Raw genomic sequence first — 24360 nt, 5'->3', positions numbered from 1 at the left:
TCATAGATAACAACTTATACCGAGGTTGTTTTGGGGTTTTATACAAAAACAGTTGTAGAGAACTAAACAAACAGAAAGCGTCAGAATAAAATAAAACGATATTAAATCAATAGATTGCTCCAACCACTTTTCCACTATTTTATTTTACCCAGATTATTAAACTTCATTTGAACTTCCACTGCCTGCTTTTCAACTTGTTTTATGTTGTGTTTCTAATGCTCTGTTTTTTAGTTCCTCGTGTCTTGCGCTCTCTCGCAGGCACGCCCCCCCCCCCCAACTGTTAGCTAAGCCTCTGTGCTTGTAATATTATACAACGTTGAAAAGGGATGATTCAGAGTCCTTTATAGAAGCTGTCAGTCAAGGAGTACATGACCTTCAGGTAACCTCAGGCACCGTGAGCATTTGTGAATGATAATCCATTGATTATCAGAGAAGAAATGTTAAAGGTATGCAAATGTTGCAGCCATCACACACACACACACACACACACATTCTCTCTAAAAGAAGAGACATATTAAAATAAACCTAGTTTGCAGGACATGAGAATAAGTTTCTCATGTCCCAGCCAACATGTGAGTCGTAATGCCACATGATCCTATAGCTGGTAATCGTCACACATTTATCCCTCCACTATCGACTGCCTCCAGGCGCTGGAACCTGCAGCCGTTATGGGTTCATTGTGGTTCCATCTGCGAGCTCTTACTTACATTAGTCACAAAAAGCATTTTGTTTAGCTGTCAGTCCTCAGACGTCTCCATCACTGTCAGTTAACTAGAATCTGCTTCCTGCTTCTCAGTTCATAATAAGTGTGTTTTACGTTATGTGTGTACGTGTGTGTGTGTTCCAAAGGAAAATCTTTGTGTGTTTCTGTGTAAGAGAAAGGGACATTAGCTTGTTTGAGTTTGCTGTATTTCCCTCCTGCTCTGTGTTTTCAATGCTCTCTCTCTCTCTCTCTCTCTGATTGACATGTACTAACATTGCAGAGTTACTCGAGGTGCAGACAGTTGCACTTTGTTCTTGTATATGTGTTGGTTGCGTTCAGCTGCTTATCCCGCCAATCCAAATATGGGATCCAGTCCATTGACTCTTGATGATTTTGAGGTTTGAGGGGTCCAGGCGTTAAAACCGAAATGGATGGTAGTGTATCTGTGGGATGGATGAAATTCAAGTTTGTGACGGTCTAAAGTGTACTAAGTCAGGCTTGTGTTGGGACGTGGGGATTTATTCAACAATGAAGGTTGCACTAAATATTTTCTGGTATTAGATCAGTGCATCCTGATGTCCTGACTTAGTCTTAGAAAACAGTTCGGATGAAAAGTAATGTAGGAAATGAAACGTGAGAGTAAGTTGTAATTTAAAAAGAGAGCAGTAGAGACGTTAAATTAGAGCGGCAAAAAAGAAGTCACAGGAGGAAAAAAAATATTAACACATGATAATTCAGAATTTTGTAATTTTCAGCTCCCAGTTTACCTCAAAGTCACGAGAATGACAGCGACCGGTGATGTGTGAACCGAGAGCTGGATTAAAAGATGGATGCGCTCCATCGGTTCGATCAGTGCCTCAGGAAACTGAGAGCAGAGCGCCGCTCGGGATCTCAGGACAAACACCCGGAAAATGCATTTATTCTTTTGTCGCTGTTATGTCAAACAAGCACATCGCTTTTCTTTTCTATCTCGGATGAAATCAATACTAATGAAGTGAGGTTTCAGCTTCCTTTCAGTTTTTCCCATCCCTAATTGAACAGTTTCGTACCGAGGTTCACACACATCTTAACGATTGTATGTCTCCGATCCTCTGCTGCTCCCAGCTCTATTGGGTTTCACCAAGAATGTGCGAACACATTCGTCGAGGTTTTACAGCAGGTTAAAAAATTCACTCGCGCACACCTCCACCTTTCTCATGTGAAAGCATCCAGGGGTGTGCCGTTACACATTATTTCCTCTTCTCTGACCATCTGTGTCTCTCTCTTCTTTCTGCATCCACCTACCGGAAATCAGGAAACCTTCATTCCTGGTTTGGTGGGAACGATGCCTTGTTTCTAACTGATAGGCAAGCCTCTCCCTTTCACGCAACACATTACGTACAATGACTAACAGCTCGTGTCAGGAGTTACTCAACAGCCTTGTAGAGTGGTGCACAGGCAATCTACTGTTCAAAGCAAAAAGCAGCGTGCTTACCGGTACTTTAATTGAAGGCAGAGGCTCACACCCCTGTCTACATTGGTGGAGCTGATAGAGCAGGACAAATGTTTGAGTTACATGTGAATCAGCATCGTAGTAAACCTGTCATGGATGTATAAACGCCCGAGTGAAGACATACAGTAGTTAAGAGTGTAGTGTGTTACTCCCTGTTGATGCCGTCCTGTTGTAAACCCAATAATAAGAAACACAATCTGTCCAAATCTGTAATTATCGTCATTCAGACTAAATCATGTACTCGGCTTTTAGAACCGTCTGTATAAGCATAGCGGTAAACTTGGAAAGCATCTGGTCCGTCTCACGCTCCCTGTGTCCTCATCTGTCTCGCTGTCCTGCTGTTGTTGTCGGGGATGGGTGTGTTTACAAGCGGCCGTTGTTGTCTGCTGTATTTGTTCAGATCGTGTGACAGAACAACCCATTTTATTCTTCCATTCCCACACACATGCATGTGAACTGTCGGCGATCCGCTTCATAGGATGTCTTGTCTTTTTCCGATATCTTATTTTGATTCAGTGCATTTTTTCAGGATGTTTTATTATTATTTATAACACAAACCTTTCCTTTCGCTTGATTTTTTGACGTCATGACCTTTCCTCCCTGCTACTTATTTATCAGGGCATATGGAAAATATATCCAGGCAATATTTTAAGTGTAGTGTTAAGTGTAAAGGTTTCATTTGGGGGCTCCTTATTGACGGGGGGAGCTCTGCTAACAAGAACCGTTTGTGGTCGTCAGATGTCGTTGAGAGCCAAACTAAATATCCCCCCCTCTTTTACCTCCTGTTCTTTCTCCCTGCCTCTCACCTGCTTTTTACTTGCCAGTCAAACCTGTCTCATTTTGACTGTATTTCATTGCGTTACATCTGTCTATCTTATAAATTGTAACAATTCCCTTGGGAAAATTGTGCCGATATGAGACAATATCACACGTAGCAGAAACAAGCTATAATAGTGAGCAAATATACAGCGTGGGGTTTATGTAAACGGAACACTTTAGGTTGATTCTAGTAAAAATATCCATTAAAACATAATGGGTAGACATGTTTGTTTTCAAATGATGGAAAAATCAGAGTATTGAGACAGCCGAGGGTGGCACGGTGAGCCGCGTGAAGGTTTCCACAGCTGTTTAATGGGATTTTTATCTGTAAATGATTATGACTACATCGACCACTAACTGTCTCAGTCAGCACTCGCTTGTCATTCTGTCTGCGAATCCATTATTCAGCCTGACATCTCTTCTGTGTGTGTGTGTGTGTGTGTGTGTGTGTGTTTCTAGCACGATGTGCCAGCTAAAGCTCTGAAGGCAGCCCTGGACGGCGTGGTGCAGGAGTGTGTGAGCTTTGTGGGAGTGGACATCAACATCTGTTCTGAGACACTGATGAGGTAGACTCCATCTAAAGACATATACATAAATGTGAACACAAGTTAGCGCACACCACACCTGGACTCACGTGCACACTCACGCACACACACAGGCACACACGCAAATAGTGAAACGGAGGTGAAGTAGAGCTTAAAGCTGACATAGTTTCCCTTAGAAGTCACAGCATGACAGAGCTTCATCCACACATGCGTAGGCAGATGCTCAGTGAGAACATGAACACACACACGCACACACTCAATATGTATGCATGAATTTGCATTTATAGCAGGCAACACACATGTATCGTTGAGAAGTACAGGAATCGCACGGTAGATACAAACGGTGAAATGAGCCGGCATCAGGTCATCTGTTTACCCGTCTGCTCTGCAAGTGAGCTTTTTCCACTCCTGCCAGTAGTTCTGGTACCAACACATAGACACCTTAAGCACACAGACGTGTTGATGACTGAGGCATTATGTCGAGTGTTGACATTGCTACGTGTGAGTGAGTCACTCTGGACATTAACAGAGCGGACCTGATTGAGTTTCAAACGTCGTTTTTTCATTGCTTCGCATGCAGATATCCGATACTAGCAAACTGCATCTTTTGATTTGCCCCTGCTCATTTCAACTTTATTTTACCGTCTGCACAATACGCTCTGGGTGATTGTCTGTTCTAGGAATCTCGTATGAGCTGCGAACCTTTCTCATTTACATTTGTTTGATCTCCTCAGGCATCTAGCAGGTCTGAATGCAGGCAGGGCCAAGAGTATTGCAGAGTGGAGAGAGCAGAACGGTCCCTTCACCAACAGGGAGCAGCTCAAACAGGTCAAGGGCATGGGGCCGAAGTCCTTCCAGCAATGTGCTGGCTTCATTAGGATCAACCTGCAAACCAGGTAATCTCTAAAGCCGTTTCTACATAAACATGGACTCAGTTCTGTTTCTCATTGCCTTCTCGCTTTAATCTCCTTTATGTGTCAGATTAAAGCACTTGCACTGAGTGTTGTCTGGCCAAACAGGCCGCTTCAGTTTGAATTAGCCCGGTTTTGAGAAATATATATCGACTTTTCTCTGAAGAAATTTATCAGAAACATTCAATTCAAGGTGCAGCTTCATGGGCCAAGATGCACGCACACACACACACACACACACACACACACACATGCGTGGAAAATAAAGTGGAAATCAAACACGTTAGAATGTTAACGTGCGTCTGCATAGAAGCGCAATACACGACATGGATCAAGAATTCTGGTGCAATGAAATGTCTAAACTTGCTAAAGAACACTAACAAAAAAAAAGTGAGTAAAAGTACATGTTAAAGCCGTTCAAGTATTATTAGGTTTATATTTGTAAATGTATCAAATGCTGTCTTTTTACGCGGCCTTCTCTTCTCTGTCCAAACAGTGCATCATCATCATCAGCTCGTCCTGCGTCTGCAGTGCTGGTGAAACCAGCGGCGAAGGCCGGCAAAGGAAAGACTGGTGTCAACATACCGACCTCATTTAACCCCCTGGACCAGACCTGTATACACCCCGAGTCCTACCATGTGGCAGAGAGGTACAGTCCATCCAAAACACGAGAGAGGTTTATTCGATATACATGTAGACATTTCCCTTTTTTATGTTCATTCTCACGCCTATATACATATATATTTACATGGGATGAAATAAACCTACATGTACGCGTTTGATACGTTTATATAAGGGTTGAGATGTTTGCATGGCGGCGCAGGAATCTGATTTGATTTGCAGAGGCACGAGATACTAGATACACTGCTGCCTGTGTTTATCTGTGTGTGCGTTTCCCGGAGTGAGAGGTGATCGTTGGCTGCTGATGCTCATCCAGAAAACGCGCCCAACATGTGTCCGAGACTTCCATGCCCCGTGACACACGGGGGGCGAAAGAGAGGGAGAAGCCTCCCTGCTGCAGATGTCGTCACTCAGCTGTGTTTAGTCTACATAAGTCCTGACACCAGTGGCTCAAACCATCACTCCCAGTATGTTGTCGTCTCTTTAATGGGCTCACTGCATGTGAGTGGGGTGGGCGTGTCCCTCCGTATGGACGTGTGAAGATAGATTGTTGCTGCTCTCTGAAAACGTGTTTCTTGTGCGTCTTCTTCGTGGGCGTGTGCGTCCGTATATCATGTTGCTTTCCTTTTATCCCCACACATTTTGCATGACCATTATGTTTTCAGTCCAAGCACCATGCAGTGGCGCTGCTCTTGATATTGACATGCTACACTGCCAACTGCTGGTCTGGCATGCAAATTACATGCATTTTGACCTCTGTCCTCTCTCAAAGAATTAAATATCAGACTGAGTACAGCATAAACTGTTATGGAATCATAGAGATTACTCCTTTTATTCTCACATCCTCATCTACAACTGAAAACAAGAAGTATGGAGGGAGAACTGTGGTGGATTTTTTTGTTTTGTGTGGATTTGCTTTTGTGTGTGTGCGATTATATGATGTGTGGGGAATATCATGTTCATCACATCAGTGAAACTGGATCCTCCATTACTGTTTACAGCCCACACATTGCCCTCTTTTTTGTAACCTTATACCACACACACACACACTCACACACACACACACACACACACATACAGGCAGAAGGTGTGGAGGATCTACTTTATTAGAACATCTTGGATCAAATAAAGAAATTGAATTCACTCTGACTCACAGTCCGTTCTGAATCTTCCTCTGAGGACTCAATGCTGCTATAATACAAGACAGAGTGTTGCTGTGGGCCTGGATAAAGTCTGTTTCATGCCCCCCCCCCCCCATACACACACACCTGAAAGTAGAACCCACCAAAACTATTGTAAGATCCGGAGCCAGGACTCAACTTGATCGTAATTCAACATCGTTCTCTCCTCAGATGAGACGTGTTCTAATTTACGGGAACGAGGTCAGCCTGCTTTCACTTTCAGCTTCGTTCCATTTTAACACGCTTCAACAGAGTAGAGAAAGACAGGATGTGTAAGGGAGTAGTAGGAGTGACCAGCAGCAGTAGAAGGTCCCAGGCTGGATTCCCACTGGTGGGGGGGGGGGGGGGCTATCTGACATGTGTCTGGCTTCTACTCTGTGCCGATCCGGTCCGCTGGTGTTAAGGGATAATTCAGCTCGTCTCCCTCTGTTGGGTGGTAAATGGTGACTTAGCTGGGGGGGGCTTTCCGCTCACAGCTGTCTCATTTGTACACAAACTGTGTCCCGTTACATCCGCATCGTCCCTGCCACTGCCAACGCTGTATGAATCAACTTTGTGTGTTATGTGTGTATTCTTATACGTTGCCGTCCACCTGTTGTGTCCATCATGGCGGCTTGGGGGGGGGGGGCAGCTGTGGAGCCTGTTTGGCGTCAGGCTGCCAGTGAGCGACATCCATCATGGACGCTACCCAGCTGGTCCACACATGAACACATGCATAGTGGCAAATGCATTTTATCACTAGCCGTGGAAACCGCCGACTCTAAATAGTGCAGACTGTACGCACGATTTCACACGTCGGCTGTCTCCCATAACGCCGGTTTGCTACCGGCGCTGATGCCAGTCTGTTTGTGTTATAGACGAGCTAATTAGCTTGGCGTTAAGTCTCAGACTCGATGAATTTTAAATGGTGCAGCTTGAGGAAATGTCTAGACATTTTGGAGGTGGGACATCCTGTTACAGTAAAGGGATCGAAGGAGAGTTTTCCAGCCAGTTGACAGAAGGACAAACAGTCCAACCTTAGCAAAGTGGAGGCAGCTTCATGAGACGAGGTGTGAGGGTGTTTACAGCCCTCCATGGATTTACCTGATCTAATAGGGGGTAAAATAAATGTGTATGATTGTGCTTTTAGGACACAAAGTCCCGACTTGGCTGCTCGCGACTTTATGTGTAATTACTTCCACACCTCCTACCTTCCCTCCTTTCCTCCAGCCCCTTGTTCCTTCTTTTACATTTTCCTAGGGTTAGCATTCATTTCCCTTCCTTTCTTCCTGATTCTTTGTTGTCCTTTGTCTTTTCGTTTTTCTTTTCCACATCAGTCTTCCTGCTCTGCCTGTACCTTCCCTCCCTCCTTGCATCCTGTCTTCTTTTCTCTTCTTCTTATATTTTGTCCTTATCAAGGCAATGGGATTTTTAAGCTCCGCCTTGATGCTTTTACATGTTTTTGAACAATCTCCATTTCTCTGCAGACTTCTGTCCATAGTGGGGGGGAGTCCAGACCAGATTGGAAGCGCAGGCCTGCGACAAAGTGTGGAGAGGAAAGTGGGGAGCAGCAGCATGGAGGAACTGGCCAGGACAGTTGACACCACCGCAGAGACCCTAAAGCTCATCATAGACGGTCTCACGCAGCCACTGGGCCTTGACATACGACAAAGTAAGAATCCCGCTGCTGGAACATTGATATTCTGTTGTCTAAAGATGCTTTATGTCACAGAACATAGACATGAAGTAAAAGAACAAAAAAACTCAAAGGAGAATTATCAATAATAATAAAAAAAAAAGAAAATTCATTCAATTCTGTTCATTTGAAACCCCTTTTAATCCATTTAAAGGGGTTTAAATTGAACCAAACCAGAGTCAGATCTTTTATATCTGTGCCAAGCATCTGTATCGCTTCACATATGTCTCTGTGTTGAAGTCACTGAACACAGAACTATCAGTGTTTTCAATCATATAAATTTCATAGCCGGCTTGAATCTGCAACCAAGCAGTCGCAGTAACTCCTCTTAGGCTCTCATCTTTCCCTCGTGATGTCCTTTATTGGCCCCCGCTGACTGGTACAGACTTGAACTTGTATTTTGCCCAGTTATTTGACTGGTTTGCTAGTTAAAACACACACACTGGCTTTTCTATTGCCTTCATTATAATAGGCATGTCCTGGCAGTGTAACATGATAGCGTCTGACAGTGCTTACCCTTCCTCCCTACAGCCCAGAAACACTAACACTATGATGTGATGGGTCCAGCAGACTGTGCTTTTGGACATCATATCTTTACTGCCACAAATACAGAAATGCCTCTGCTTTTCTCTTTCATGCAATTCATTCTCATACATTCAGGCAAGCGTAAAAATGGCCATAAAATTATTCTCGGTCAGAACCGTTTTTTCTGAAGCTCAATTTTGCTTTCTCAGGAAGAATTTTGGCCTCAGTTTTCATGGGACCATGTTTGTGATGAAATTGCTGCCAATTTGCTGGGGGGGGGGGTTAGAGTCTAACCCTTTGCTGGTCTGAATTTTGAAACGAAATTGAAAATGGTATTTGAAATACAAGAGTCGCTCTTGTAAATAAATATGGATATTGGATATTTGTTTCTCAACAAAACTTCAACTAAAACGTTGTAACTAAGCCTCTATGTCAAGAAAATGAGCCTTTGAGAACTTCCTGTTTGAGATGAGCAATATAGAAAATACTTACACATTTTTCAAAAGAATAAATTAGCTAAATAATCTCCTTCTATGCTCTTGGCTCATGTGACAAATCATCTTGGCCTGAAAAGTCTTTATATTCTTTAGAGATCATTTTTTACTATAGAAGTTCCTTTGGCCCGGTCAGGTAGATCCAAACTAGCTCGTGTCCTAATGCCAGGCTGCTCTTTAGGGTACACTTTGTACAGCGTGTGGGGAGAAAATAGTGGAGTCTGGATTCCCAGTCTGTGTTGGCTAGCTCTTCTCCTTGAGGTTCATTCTCAGGTTGGCCTTATTGGGTTGCAGCACTCTGCACTAGAATTCCTACCCTTTGCTCAGCTGAGTAAACAGATGGGCTGAGGCTACCGCATGAAATCAGTGCTGCGGGGAGGATAATTGGACCGGACTATTTCCTGGGGTGCAAGCCGTCCTCGTTTGTGTTAACGCTAGAGAAAAGAAAACAACATCTCATGAATGCACCAAATGGAAAAGAGGGTCAAAATAGAGTGATGAGAAACATGGACGTATGCAGACACGGGTATTCGATTGGTTCTCGCCGTGTAGTGTCTTGTCTGTCACTTCTGCCTCCCCCCCCCATGCTTTTGGGAGCCCGCTTGCTTTCCTGCATCCCCGTTTCCAATGCCAAATATGTGTGTTTGATGTTTTACTCATAGCATGTCCCCTCCCTTAAAAAGTGATTATTTATTTTATATTTCTGATATTGCCTCTCTTTTTAACCGTCAACAGATTTTGGACGGGCAGACTTTAAGCGAGGCATCGTGTCGATGAGTGATCTGCAGGTGGGTGCGGTGCTGACGGGCCGAGTCGACAACACGGCTCTGTTCGGGTCTTTCATAGACATCGGCGTTGGCCGTTCCGGCCTCATCCACAAAAGATACATCACCCTCGACAAACTTCCTGCCAACCAGCGCCGCCGCAGCCTGGTCCTGGGACCCGGGGAACGCGTGGAGGTCCGGGTTCTGAGTTTGGACCCTCAGAGGGGACGTATTGGTCTGGATCTAATCAGAGTCCTGCAGTAGTTTACTCCTGTGTAGTTTTTCAGCATACGTTTTTAGTACTGTATGTGCATGTTCCCTGTTAGTCAGTTTTAGTCCTTTATATGTGCAGAAGTTCTGGATTTCTACAGTGCTGTTTACCAATGAGGGGCGATTCATTGTGAATATCTTATTTACCAGTAATGCTAATTCTGACACACATTCAATAAAAACAAACAAAAGTCTGATCAAAGCTGATTCCATTGTCTTTGGATACATTAGTAAAGCAAAGTTTATGATAATAAAAATATTTCCAACATATCTCTCCAGGTACATTTTGTCAGAAGCAAACATTTTATCAGTCATTGTTGTGATAAGATTCACATCAGAGAGGAGGGACGTGGATGAGAATGGAAAGAGCGAGGATGGAGAAAAGGAAGGTGGGAGAAAAAGAGGAGCAGATGTGTTAAATCACGGAAAGAGGAAATAAGACACCGGTTAAAGAACAAGTTTTTCTTTCACATAATAGGAAAATGTGAAAACAGTACGAATTTGCTGAGGGGCAGTTGGGGGTGGTCAGAGATGACGAGGAGGGGGGGGGGGGGGGGTCTATCTCCCAGACTGCGGTAAAGCCTGAAGGCTTTTCAGGCATTGTCCCAGACACAATTATCCCAGGACATACACATGCAAACACACACTAATCAGCTGCTTTGAAATTAATCCCAGACTCCCAATCCACATTATCTAATTTGTTTTTATGAAACCGGAATAAATAACAAAGAAAAATGCATGAAATATAGTTCCGAGAGAGCCTGAGGTCTCCAGCGCTAAACGTTACGCTGAATGCAGGATACCTAATCACTGTTCGTGCTGCCGCTTCACTTTCTCCCCTTGAGGGAACAAATAGAATATGTTCTAGTCACAAACACAAAGAGATGTTCAGTCAACATTAATCACAAGTGGCAGCCTGCCTAGTGATGATCTGAGAAATATGCACGCACACACACACACACACACAGCCTGGACTACAATACTGTATTCCATTGTTTTTCTTTTTGTCATAAACGTTGCCCATTTTATATGACATTAACTCACTTTGTCATCGTTTTGTCTTGTGCTTGCTTTTTGATCTTCTGCACCGTACTTTGGCAGCGTGTCTTGTTTTTAACGCATCCAGTGTTTTTGTCTTGGGGAACACAACACATTCATACAAGCAGACGCTGCTTCCCTCAGCATCATTCTCAGAGTTTCTGTCCAGTGTTGACCAGTGGATGAGCCAATGACAAGAGGGGTAACAGCAGGAGTGGTTGTCCTCCAGTGCCGTGCGTCTCTACTGTCGTGTTATGGACTGAGCTCAGGTGTGCCTGGAGGATTTGGTGAAATGTGAAGAAAATTGATGGTAAGCCATACCTCACAGGCTCTACAAGCAACTTACACAGGCACATGCGGACTCTTCATCTTTTAGTGCCATTAGAGGAGAAAAGACGAGCAATGGAACCTGCTAATGAAGGTGTCAGTATGTCCACTGCAAGTGTTGCTGCAGCATCGTCCAGTAAACTAGCTAGACATTTAATAAACCTTTGATATATTGTGTGTTTTTACATCAGTTCTGTAGGGATTTCTAATCCCTCTTCCGTTTCTTGTTCTCCGTAGTGGGTGCGTAGTCAATGAGGAGAATGTGGGTTCAGATTAAGACATTTATATAATTAACAGATCAGTACAGTTTAGTTCGGATATCAGCGCTGGATTCCAGTACATCTCTCGTGCCTGCGTTTCTACTGGAATTCTCATTCTGCCTGCTCGGTGTTTCGCGGCATGTAATCACGTTGTGGAATCCCATCTGGTATGGAAATTCCCTACCTTACCGGTACTTAGATTGCCAAAAATTCCTTGATCAGCAGAAAAGTTTCTCTTTTATCATCAACCAAAGGAGTCTAAATAAATCTGTTGTGGTTTTATGTGTAATTGATTAAAATATTGGGGGGGGGGGGGGGGGGAATCCATATTACAATTTAATCTGGATCGACTTCTATGATGAAAACCAGACTAACAAACCCAAAAATAGATGCTAGTGAAAGCAGAATCCTCTTGGCATCTTGAGTTCCTGAAAACAGAACATGGTGAAATTGAGTTCTTTGTAACTCGGCGAGATAAACCACAAACAACAGAGAAAGGTTTTTAACGTGAGCGCCAAGCATTTGTTTATGATGAGTACAAACAAGAGTCACAAATAATTGTCCCTGTACTCTTGTTTTACTAAAAGAAACCTAAACTACGGTATCTGAAGCGCTCCTAGATGGTAGAGGATGAGAAGAGTTTGGTTTCAGACGTTGCTGATTAAAAAAAAAAGAAACGCGAGTAAAGAGAGAAGACGTGGATGGATGGAGGAAGGAGACCGAGGAATGGAATGAGACAGGAAATGAAAGGCTTTCTCCGGTTTCACTCCCCGTGACCTCATCAGTGTGATCATGGGTTTTATGAGCTTTCCCTCTTGACGCCCACACACCACCTCACACGTGCCAGGACACACACACACACACACACACACACACACACATAGGGACATATATATCATTCATTGGCTCTGAGACAAACTGTGTTTTTGTCATGTGTTTTTGTCTCTCTGTCTGTTCCTTTTCTCGCACTCTCTCTGTCAAGCGTTCACATACTTCATCACGTATCTGGATGCTCCGAAAAGCCGGCGTGCTTGGGTCCACTGACGTGCAAATACTACCAGACAGGAAGACAATCTGTCCTTGCGGCTTTTTCCTCTGTCGCTACTGGTTGTATTAGCCTTTCAAGAAAGCTGAGGATGTACAATGTAGCAAACGCTTTCACTCGCGCTGAAAATATATATGAGAGCAATAACGTTTACATTTCATCTTCAGAATAAGCTCATGGTCATATAAAATCTATCCCTCAGGGAAGATGATGCATCGTCAACAGGTCCAACGCCTCCCCAGTCAGGTGAAGTTAAATAGCTGCTAACAGATTTCCTCGAGGGAGGACCGACTCCTCCGAAAGACCTCCGGTTTTAAATTGTCTTTCTTTTCCTCTCTGTCATCTCTTGTGCTGATTTTTATTTTCCAACTTTTTGCCAGGCATTCCAAAGACAGCGACTAAGTTTGACTTTGAAGTTGCTTAAAGTTCCCAATGTCCAGCAGCCTTGCCGCTGGTTGGTCTATTGCTGTCAGACTGTGTTTTATTTGGCAGGAAGTCCTGCAGGTGGAGGTGGAGTGGAAAAACAAGGAAAGGGAATCGGAGGATGCTGGAATATCAAGAGAAAAGTCCCTGCAGTCATGATCCTGGTGTTCATGTTCACCAGCCATCCCCCGCTCTGGACGGATACGATCGATCGATAGATAGATAGATAGATGCACCAGTCCACCTTCATAGCTTCCCTTATGTCATGCATTCCACAGAGTGCTGTCAGGAACTTTATTCTGTGTTGTGCAATCTTGTAATTTGTAAAAGAAAACAGGAATCGCTGATTCAGGCACCTTTTCAAAATGTCTCGTGTTCCATAACTAATTATGTTTAAAGTGGCTTGTACTTTTGGGCACAAGAAGAAGTTTTTTTTGTTATACCACATACAGCTGCAGCTCTTACGTCCCGTTTAAAGTAATCGACTTGTATTGATTGCAGACGGTCATGGAAGGAAATTAAAGCTTAAAAAAATGATGTTGAATGATTAAGTTAAGCACCCAAATTCATCTCCATGTGATTCCCTCCAGGGTGGTGCAGGGAGAAAGGGTCTGGGACAGAACGGCCACTTCCTGTTCCCGGGTCCTGACCCCCCCGGTTTGTCATTGAAACAAGGAAACAACCAAGATATTAATCCAGAAAATGTATTCTCTTTTTTGTGCGCGTTTCCTCTACATTAGAACTTCGTGCACACTTTAATGGCGGCTGGCATGAGGAGCTAGTCATTCTAATAATAGCAATGCACTGCTGTGTTTCGTCTGAGGGACAGCTCAGAGTGCATGAAGATGATTGATTTGGACTTTAGGATATCGGGATAATATAATGCAACAATCCGTGATAGAGCTGACTGTAATTTTTTTTTAAAAATGCATTCAGTATACCGGTAATAAAACAGGGTTAGACCTGCAATGCAATTGAAATGTCTCTTACAGGAAAAGGAGCACCTTCATTACGAGTTAACTGAAATAACAGGCAAACGGCAGAAAAAGGGTTTTCTCATGTCATCGCCTGTTATTTATCTCCCTGTAGGATGAGTTAAATTATGTGACATTCATCCTCATCCACTGAATATCTATTTGATATTCACTTTTACATTACTGGCACAAAACGCACATTCACATTCACCACTATAAAGCCAACAGCCTATGGTTTACATTTCTTTGACTGGTGATGTGTGAGGCTTCAGTTTCATATTTCAGTGGTTTGACTCATGACTCGAAGACATTTTACCATTTCTACCCACTAGTAGTACTTTTATGTGGGAACATTTGTAGCCCACTTAATAGAGCCAATAACCCAAAGAAAGACTTTTTTGTGAATTGTCTGTTCAAATTTTTGTATGGGTTCCCAAATTGCTCTGGAAGCATCCGGATTCATTACAAGAACTTCCATGTCGGCTCTATTCAGCGACAGACGAAAGGATTCTGCCACTCCAGCATCACACAGAGACAGACGACCGTTTACGCACACACTCATACACTGCGGACAATTTTGAGTAATCAATTCAATTCACTTAAATTGCATGTTTTTGGAGGGTGGGGGGCCACAGATAGGACCCGGTATCTCCTTGCTGTGAGGCGACAGCTCTACCCACTACACCACCAAGCCGCCTTGAGTGTCTCAGCAAACCATTAACACGAGGCCCAACAGTTCTGGAGTGTCTTTAACACACCTGGAAACAATTTCCTCCACACAGATTACTCATGGATTTAAGCTACTAAGGTAGGGCCCGCTGAACATGAACATGACCTGGAGTTGAGATCCTCAGGGTCACCTTTGAGGGAACAAAGAGCAAACAAACAAACATACATAAAATTATATAGTAACATAGTATATTTAATCCTAATTTGTTTATGAATATCATGGAAATTGCTGTAACATTTGCTCAAGGATCCTGGAAGCGGCTCTCTTTGTCACGACGCTCGCTGAAGTCACTTCAGGTAGAACAAATCTTTATTTTAAATCATTTTATATTTGTGAGAAAGGGGGTGCCTTGATGGGACACATTTTGGTGTGTGATTATTTTCCCAATCCATTCATTCATTTCTCTGGTTTACCTGCCCAGAGAGCGTGAAATGAGCCGTTTTCATCTAGTTTACGGTTTGACACCCGTGAATTCTCCCCCTTCATGTTGTAGCACACACCAAACATTCCCTCGCTCGTGAGGCTGTAAGTGCACCAACAGCGCAGATGCATGTTATCTGCTGAGAGATATTTGCCGTGCCAACAGCAGCTGGATTTCATGGCACTTTTTATAAACCCCCACAGGCCTCTGCAGCAAAGAAGAATTCAACACAGAGGGCGGCACGCTCAGAAAAGAGTTCCAGGAGAGGCACATTTTTCACCGATGTTTTTTGAAAGGTAAAATACATCCATATCTCAAACATATTAATAAAAGACAGCTGGCAGCGGACCGAACGGACCAACCAGTGGTGAAGGGAATAAAGCCCCCTGCTGCAGACCTCTGCACAGAGGGGGAGTGGGTCGGTTCTCACAGTGCAGGAGGTTTGTTTTTCTGATTTGTTGTAAATTAGTGGAAAGGCACGGCTTGTGCCTGAGCTTTGGTTTGTGCATTCATTCAGTATTGGGCTGTCACAGGTTGGACAGATTTATGGGGACACTGAAGTGACTACAAGGGGTATGATTGGAGATTAAAGGTTGATTGTCAATGGGTCCTGCTTTCTTCTGAGCATTGAGACCCCCCTTTAACAAGGGCAGCCATGCTCTGTTTGTCATTGGTCAGCCAGTGACATCATAAATCCTGATGAATCACAGCAGACTGTTTGATTCTTGCATTTGAAAGTGTGTCGATTCTGATTTTTGTCTTTAATGGGTCAATGCTACCTATTTTGCAGACAAGACACGACTTTACAGTCAGAAAAGAAAAAGAACAAACCTACACACGCACACGCACATGTGTGTTCATTCCAGCGAAACCTGAGAGGCTAATTAAACATAATGGAGATCTATTCAGAACCAAATAGCTTATGAGGGTTGGAGAAAACCAGGAAGAGCCAAAGCCAGTCAGAGGGAGGTATGTGTGTGTGTGTGTCCACCTCACCTGCCTGTGGAAAAACCCAGTGGTTTGGTGTGCTTTCCTGGGAATACACTTCCTCTCTACTCCATCTGTTCCACCGCACGTCACCCAATCAATTGCTAACCCAATACTCGTGTCATCCTGTCAGGTAGCCAATCGTAGTAGCCGTTGGTGGCCATGTGATACTCCAGAGACAATTGGCAGCCAATTTGTTATGCACAGTTAGCAGCATAATGTTATTTCTACTCCGCTGGAAAACCGCTAGAGTTTCTGAGTATGTGTTTGCTTGCGTTTAATGATCCATCTACATCCCTCAGATGTTCTTTGATAGATCAGTTTGTGATCGTGTCCCTCTGTACTTCTGTCTGAACGCTGTCGATGCACCGTAAATCCCAGTTTCTCATACTTGTCACATGCCAGATGTTATTTGCAAGAATTAGTCATTGTGATCACGTCCATTTCTGCACCGACTGCACTGAAATTCTGCTATCACGTTATCGGTTCTTGATCTGTTCTCATAAAACCTCTGAGCTTCATATCTGAACCAATACTGGTGTTACTGACTGTTTCCCTCAACAACATTTCCAAAGTGACATTGATGGCATCAGCGAAGCAACATCCATTGAAGTGAGCAAATAGAATGAAAAATCAAGAGGAGGTATTAAATTGAAGTCATAACTCGAGCAGAAAATATCAGGAATGGAGAACCGCCTTTCTGCTGCACTGTTGGATAAGCATAGGTCACTAGAGAGGTGGTTTGGGAACGCATTACCATGAAAAAGGTCCTCTGGTTCTGATCCAGAATCAGGTCAGGAATTTGTTTTCAATTTTTTACATTAAAACCCCCATTTATGGATTTAAAATCAAGTCTGATTAACTTTTACTTTACATGGTTGGTGCATAAAGATAGCGAGAACAATTTAGAACCTTTTGACGATCATCCGGATCGCTATGTGGATCCAGGAATGTTTAAATATATGAACATGTTCTTTATTTATTTTTGTCCCTCTGCAATATCGTCTGTAAACCGTTTCTCCAGATCAGACGTTCTTCTTCTTCTGGTCAGCAGGCCAGTTCTGAGTCAGCTGTGGTTTCAGAATCCTGAGAAAAGTCTTACTGGAGTGGAGCAGCACCTTTTTGTGTATAAATCCAAAGCGGGCTCAGAGGCGGCTGGATTGCACGGCATCCTGAGAACATTTCATCCCGCTTTCCACAGACATGAAAATTGTTGCTTAGACAAGCATTTAAATTACTCTATTTTAGCGGACATGTGTAAGGACATTGGGGGGGGGGGGGTATTTCCTTGCACCAGTGGTATTTATAATGGGTGTCTAAACTAAAGAGGTCAGAAACAAAGACATTGCTGTAAAGTGAGTGATGAACGAGAAGCAGTTTTAGTCATCACGCTGCATCGACTGAGCCTCTTCATGTGTTGTGGTCGGCTCATCCGGAGCCAAGTGGGGATGAGGGGGTGGTTGTGTTCATGCGAACATGTGTGTTAGTCTCTACAAAGTGTCTGCAGTTGTATTTCTGACGGAGAGCGGCTTAGACAAGGCAAACCAGACGTATGCAGGCTGCCAGGATCCTGCACACGTACCCCGACAACTGGAACAATCAATGTTAATTCTTCAGAGGCCATCCTTATGTGTGGCCAGTTTAGACCCACCGCTACACATAAATCTATCCCAGAAGTCTCTGCTCCTGTCTGGCCAGCTGGCACGCGGTGTTGCAGGCATTGGAAAGAGGAGAGAAATGCATCCAGTCATTCGCCTCATCTCAGCTGGCCTGCAGAGCGAGAAAGCCCCCCCCTCTCTCTCTCTCGTTCTCTTTCTCTCTCTGCTGTTGCTCCTTTACCGGGCCTCACTTTTCTGTGTGAACGTTACAAGATTAAATTGGGGTGGGGGGGGGGTTGAAATTACACAGCCGGTGCAAAGTCTCGGGTCTCCTTCCCCTCTGAGTAGAAGGTGGGATCAGCCGCCGTGCAATTAGGAGGGCACATGATTGTCATTGCCATGTTATTACATGTTTATAAAGCCCTGTTCCATGCATATGCACAATGTCCCACCAGAAGCCAACACTGCTAGTGTTTATTTGTACAGTAGCATTTCACTGTCTTGAAAAGAGGAGAAGAATGTGTTGGAAACAGCTGCAACACGTTCCCTCCAGATGATCAGATGCTAACGCCGCTTTGCTCCGATCTATGCAAGGTAACCTTTAGCACTTCAATGCATGACGCCTCGCTAACTTTGTGAATGTGAAGCAATATTTTATGTTTTGGATCAAAAACTAACCTTCACAAAGGATTTGGTCATGCTCAATACATTTTCTGATGTGATGGATGTCTGATGTCAAACAGATTTGAGCCACGGGAATGAGACCAGGCTGAAATATCAGTCTCTGGCAAGCCAAGGTAAAGTCAGGCTTTAAGCAATAAGAAAGTAACACAGTACCTCTCCTATAATTAACACAAAATACTTACCGTAAATACAGAAATAAAAAAAATCAATCATATGGAGTATAATGGAATTCCATTCAACACTTCCTAAGCAGCTCTGGCTCGCTTGCCGTCCGCTTCCGGATTCCTGTTTTAGGTAAGATGTTATATTTTACAGCCTCTATAATGCTCCAACTAATTATGTTGAAGAAACGGTGAGCTCAAACTTGGCTTGTGTGAGTCATGATGGATAGCACGCTTCGTATTCTGGAGTACGCTTCATAATATTTACTCAGATACCACAGGAAATGAATAATCTTGAAGTATGGCCGTTTCAATTTACACAATTTTCAGACCTCATTTTTTGGCACTTTCATTCAAATGGATGAGAACATTATCCATGTCCTCCTTTTGTTTAATTGTCTCATTGCTCATTCTGACTTCCCTTGTGGCCTCCATGTACTACAAGAACCCCAAGACACTAATGCACACAGTAGGAACCCCTCTTTCCAGCCTTCCTCGCTAAACATCCCTCTCCTCTGCATGTCTGCATGTACTCCTCATCTTCTCCTTCCCTTTCCGTTCTTGCTGTCTCTACATGTGGGTCGACCAAACGTAAAGACCCCGACACTTTAAACAATTGTTTGAGTAAGGGGTCTCCATGGTGGCTGAGCTAGTTCTGGCAAGCTGTCGTTTAAACAGCCAAGCAGCTGGAATCCAGATTACTTGGTGAATAAACTGTAGGGATTGCATTTTAAGCACTGCAGCGTTGAAATGAATTATGCCTGTACGATAATGGTGTATTTTTGTAAAAAGCTAGTTGAGGAGAAATGTGACGGCTTTACCAGATGAGTTGTGGGGATGACAGCACTGTCCGCAAATAAACGGTGAATATGAAAACTGCCCGCAGTGCAAAAGAAAGTCTGAGTCTTTAATCGATCGAGGAGCCGAGTTACTTAAATGTATACCAATAATATTCTTACCGAGTCTTCATAAAGGGCTTCCAGTAACAACATCGCCGTGTTTTCATAATTTATTGTTTAACATGTATGGGCGCTTTCCTCTCCGCAGAATAAAAATGCAATCTGATTGATATTGATTTTCTTCTCATTATTATGGGTTGCACTTTTGCTTTTCTTCCTAAACATGGTGCTTTTCTTCTATAGGCTCCTGCAGAATCCAAACTCGGCTTGATCGTGCACGCTTTCAGACATAAATTGAAGTGTGGGTGTCATCAGGGTGGGATCTGATTGGTGCACTTCTATCTTATTTTGATCGTAGTGAACAGGCGTGTTGCAGGTGCATGGGGGGGAGAATTAGGGAGCAACTGGTGCTTTAGACCCCTGAGGCTGTGGGATTTTGCACCGCGTCCTTTTCACCTGGGAAAGGAAGCATCACTGTAATAGAAACCCTGCTACCTCAGGCAGTACACACACACACCACACACACATACACACACACACACACAGATGAGCATGTGGCGGTATTTCCGTTGATGTAGGTTTGTATCTGTGATTTTAATCACATTTGTTTATCACTCATCCTAAGACACTAAATGTGTGGCACTCTTTGCATCCAACCTTCTGCATCATTACGCTCACCTGTCACTTTGTGAAGGTTTTGCAGAGCTTTGCATTTGTTTGCATGCAGCGTTGTCACGACAGCGAGGCTTAAGGTGCATTAAGAGGGGAGAGAGAGGCAGGAAGAGAACGGGGGCGTTTAGAGGGAAACCTGAGAAAGAGATGGTCTAACCTCACCTTGAGGCGGCGCCGGCTACCTCGGGCCATGGGCTGTCATTCACGGCAGGAGTTAGTGTGTTGTTCCCAGGACCTTTAGCTCAGGTGAGACAGAGAAGACGAGTGCGAGAGGAAAACGGCAAGAGTCGACTTTTTTTTCTCACGTATGGAAGCTTCAAATATATAAACCATTTTAGTCGTGTGAGTAGTAGACTGTGTTTCAAGATTCATACCAAATGGTAAAATTACCTTGTATAAGAAGCTCGTTAATAAGGAAATAAAAGCTTTTGGGCAGGACAGGATCAATTGATTTTTATATTTTTGACAGATTGGGACATATACGGTCAGAAATAGAAACCGAGCTGAGGTGGGCTGCCATTTTAAGAAGGAAAGCATCAGTATGTAATTGAGGTGGTGGAGGACTCAATGAACGCCTTTAAATGCTGCGCATTAATTGCGTTGACGTTTATAACCTATTAGCCGTCATGTAAACATTGTAGACGAGATTTACTCGCTCATATAAAGACATCTATGTGGACGTTAATGCTTCATGTATGTGTGTGTGGATTTTGGCTGTGGGGATTCCCAGATTTGGGTTGAAGTCTCATCTGCGCAGCTATCCCAGGGTTGGTTCTGATCAAATTACCCCAGCCTGTGTTGATTCTGTGCATATTTGCATGCATATTGTTTTGTCGCCGTTTATGCGTCTCCGATTGAATGTGCTCACTCATCATTTTATGTAATTTTTTCCACGCATTGCACCACACATCTTTGAACGCTGTTTGTATCTCAGCAGCCAACCCGTTACATCCTGTGCGTTACGTCGTCTCCGGTTACGATGGCCCTCCATCGCGATCGCTGTCGTCACAACAGTGGAACCCGACCCTCAAGCTGGGTGTTTGTTTCGCATGCTTATTTTCACAGTAGAGTCCAGTCCTTCCCTCCATCCTTCCTCCTTTTATTGTCTGTGGCATCGAGCTGCAGACATGAGTCGGGTGAGACGGGGATAATAACATAAAATATGCATGAGTGTGTGAACGTGAAGATGTAGTTACTTTGCAGGAACAAATACATCCAGTATTTTTATGTTATGTCATAACTGTGCTCAGTACTTGGCGTTAGATCGCTGTTGCGTGCGAGATAATATTTTAATAATGAGATGCCATCATACCTTCACATTTTGAAATGAGATAAAGCATGCTTTACACCTTGCCTTGTAGCTGTCTGAGCTAAAGAACCCAAAAGTCTTTTTTCTGGAGTGATGCTAGAGAGTGTGTTTTCCTCCTGGAAGGCTGACCATAAAACAAATTGCACTCCGCTGTTTGGGTAAATGCAGTTTTTGCCTGGTATTCCCAGCGGGATTTGAACCTCTAACCTTGACGGTATCAGTGACATGCTTTACATACGAACGTGTCGCCTGAGCTGATCTTGCAGGCACAACTGCATGCGTGTGCTTTTCTGCACGCATGCGTGTCGGCGTGTGTCCGAGGATGACAACTGAGTACTGAGTATAATGAATGAAGTGTTGAATGCATTTCTCTCAAGAGTCCACCCCCCCCCCCGGTGTGGGTGCTGAGGGGAAATGTAGTCCACACACACACACATGTCCCCCAAATAGCATCTACAATTAACACACACACACATCGCTTTTTAGGGCCCTGCCTCCCCTTCTCTCCCCCAGCATACATTCCTCTTCTCCCCAGTGAGGGAACCATTAGCCAGCCTGCCCTGTACACTCACTCCCCAGGCTCGCACGTGGCCCCCGCTCACTTAGCAGCTCTCCACTCCAGGACCTTCTTTCCATGCATGCCACCATGCAGCCTGGTGGTGGGAGGCCCAGAAACTGAACTCTTTTACACCCAAACAGAAGACCTTTGATGGGGATGGGCCAGGTGAGCGAAGCCCTGACCAGAGTAAAGAGACTCGATACCTCTCAGCTTTCACAGCGGGACTTCCAGAAAACTCCAGGGACACGGGGTAGCGTGGAATATATTCATGTTTTGTCCAAATATGCGACCTTGAACCCTCTCTGTTTTGATTAATAGTTGGTGTGGTTCATATACAATTTTGGAACAATCAAGGATATGTTGGCAAAATGGCTGTTGGAAATAGAATAAGTAATTTAAATTGTGATTTTTGGACATATTTATAGTCTTTCAGAGGTGTATTTTATTCCACAGCGTTGACCTACCTCTGTAAATCTCCGGCTCCTGCTACATCGACGACTAAAAATATCTTATATTTGAGTTTGACATGTGGAATACAGAGGACTTTGTTTCCTCTGTGTGTGTGTGTGTGTGTGTGTGTGTGTGTGTGTGTGTGTGTGTGTGTGTGTGTGTGTGTGTGTGTGTGTGTGTGTGTGTGTGTGTAGGTGTGTGTGTGTGTGTGTGTGTGTGTGTGTGTAGGTGTGTGTGTGTGCGACAGCTTTCCTGTAAATTACCTACGTAGCTTGAATATGACAGTGTTGGCACGTCGTTGTTGGGTGAACTCCCTGTGACTCTCCTGAGTCACTTAAATAGCAGACTAGCAGACTGACGCACATGCACATGCACACACGCACAGACACACAAACACACATGCAGTCTCACCCATGGCACAAATCAGAAAACAAGCAGGAAATTAAAATGTCTGGTCTTTCTTATCGGCAGATCACTGAATTTGGCAGATGTAGGTAACAACAGTGTCTGTGTAATTAAATTAATAAAATAGTTGAATAAGATTAAAAATCCAAATCATACAATCCCCCCCTGAAAAATGTAAAAAGATTCAGACCGTCTTGGTGAGCTGGTAGAAACATGTTTACCTCAAACCGCTCTCATTCTGTGTCTTCTGAGGTCTTCATGTCAACTTTGGCCATCCGACATGAGAAAAGATGGATGATATGGGACGACGGAATCATTCACTTTCACAATTTGCAACTGATTCCATAACAAACACTGATATTATACATACATTTGTTAAATCATGCGTGACTCTAAAATGATTTCATTGTCTGTCCCATTTTGCCACATTGTGCTCAGCTGTTTGCACACAAAATCTCTGCTGGCTTAAACCACTTCATCATGCTAAACCCGCCACATTAACACACACACATGCAGTTGGCCGTGACAGGTTCACACTGGGAGGCTGATCGACATTCACAGAACAGGAGCGAGGGCCAAACCTGCCCTGTGGCATTAGAGAACAGCTCCTCATGAAAGAGGATTTTCTTCATTCCAGACGTGTCACCTTAATCCTGTCGTTTACCAGTTAGTGCGGTAGGAGCTGTCCATCCAGCCAACCACTGTGTGTGTGTGTGTGTGTGTGCGTTAACTGTCAATATTCGCGTCTAATCTCACTCTTAAGCCTTTGAGTGAACGTGTCAAGACTCGTCTCGGTCCTCTATAAATGTTTTCCCGGCGCCTGGGTAAACTTTGAGTTGACGTTATTAGCAGGTGATGGTCGTATGTGAGGAAAATGGGGATGGAAAGAAGACATGCTCAGCAAGGGCCTGGGTTCAAATCTCTGAGACCCGATGAGGACCTCTGGGCTTTTCCCTCCCACCGCCATAAACCGTCACTAAAGACAAAGCTGGGATAGAGTTTTGGTCACTGTAGTTGTCCATTTACGTCTGATGAACTAAGAACGCTGGAGCTGCAGGTTTTGAGCTAGTCAAATTTAACCCAGTTGTTACTGCTGCTTTCTGAATTCACAGACAACACTGACATCATACTTTTAGCTTGCACGTGACGGAACAGTAATTAAATAAGCCTCTTCAAGTTGAACCGGGAAACGCTCTGACTTACGACAGAACAAGTAGATTTTGGAACAATAGGTTCATTCTTCAGGTTCTTTTCTGGATTTGACTTCCTGGGTAAACACCAAGCGGGCGGACGCATAGTTGCCGGCTGCAACGGAGGTAACGATCAACCATCCGCATGTGTCACGATAAGCGAGAACAGAGTCCGTGACCTTTGAATCCCCAATCACAGCTTCAAGGATGAGACGCATCTCTTTCGAA

At 43.9% G+C, this 24360-nt stretch overlaps 1 protein-coding gene across 1 annotated transcript in view; it reads left to right on the top strand.

The window, feature by feature from the left end:
• Window positions 1-10196, top strand: part of srbd1 (S1 RNA binding domain 1) — a 31115-nt gene extending 20919 nt beyond the window's left edge. The window contains exons 15-19 of the mRNA XM_068741641.1: window positions 3474-3580; window positions 4294-4455; window positions 4967-5119; window positions 7739-7923; window positions 9702-10196. Of these exons, the coding sequence (XP_068597742.1) occupies window positions 3474-3580; window positions 4294-4455; window positions 4967-5119; window positions 7739-7923; window positions 9702-9994 (900 nt within the window). The 3' untranslated portion in view covers window positions 9995-10196. The remainder of the gene's footprint in view (window positions 1-3473; window positions 3581-4293; window positions 4456-4966; window positions 5120-7738; window positions 7924-9701) is intronic.
• The last annotated feature ends 14164 nt before the right edge of the window (window positions 10197-24360 follow it).

The sequence above is a fragment of the Brachionichthys hirsutus genome, chromosome 7, assembly GCF_040956055.1.
Source record: "Brachionichthys hirsutus isolate HB-005 chromosome 7, CSIRO-AGI_Bhir_v1, whole genome shotgun sequence".
NCBI lineage: Eukaryota > Metazoa > Chordata > Actinopteri > Lophiiformes > Brachionichthyidae > Brachionichthys > Brachionichthys hirsutus.
Note: the sequence above shows the minus strand (reverse complement) of the source record. Positions and strands in the feature narration are given on the sequence as shown.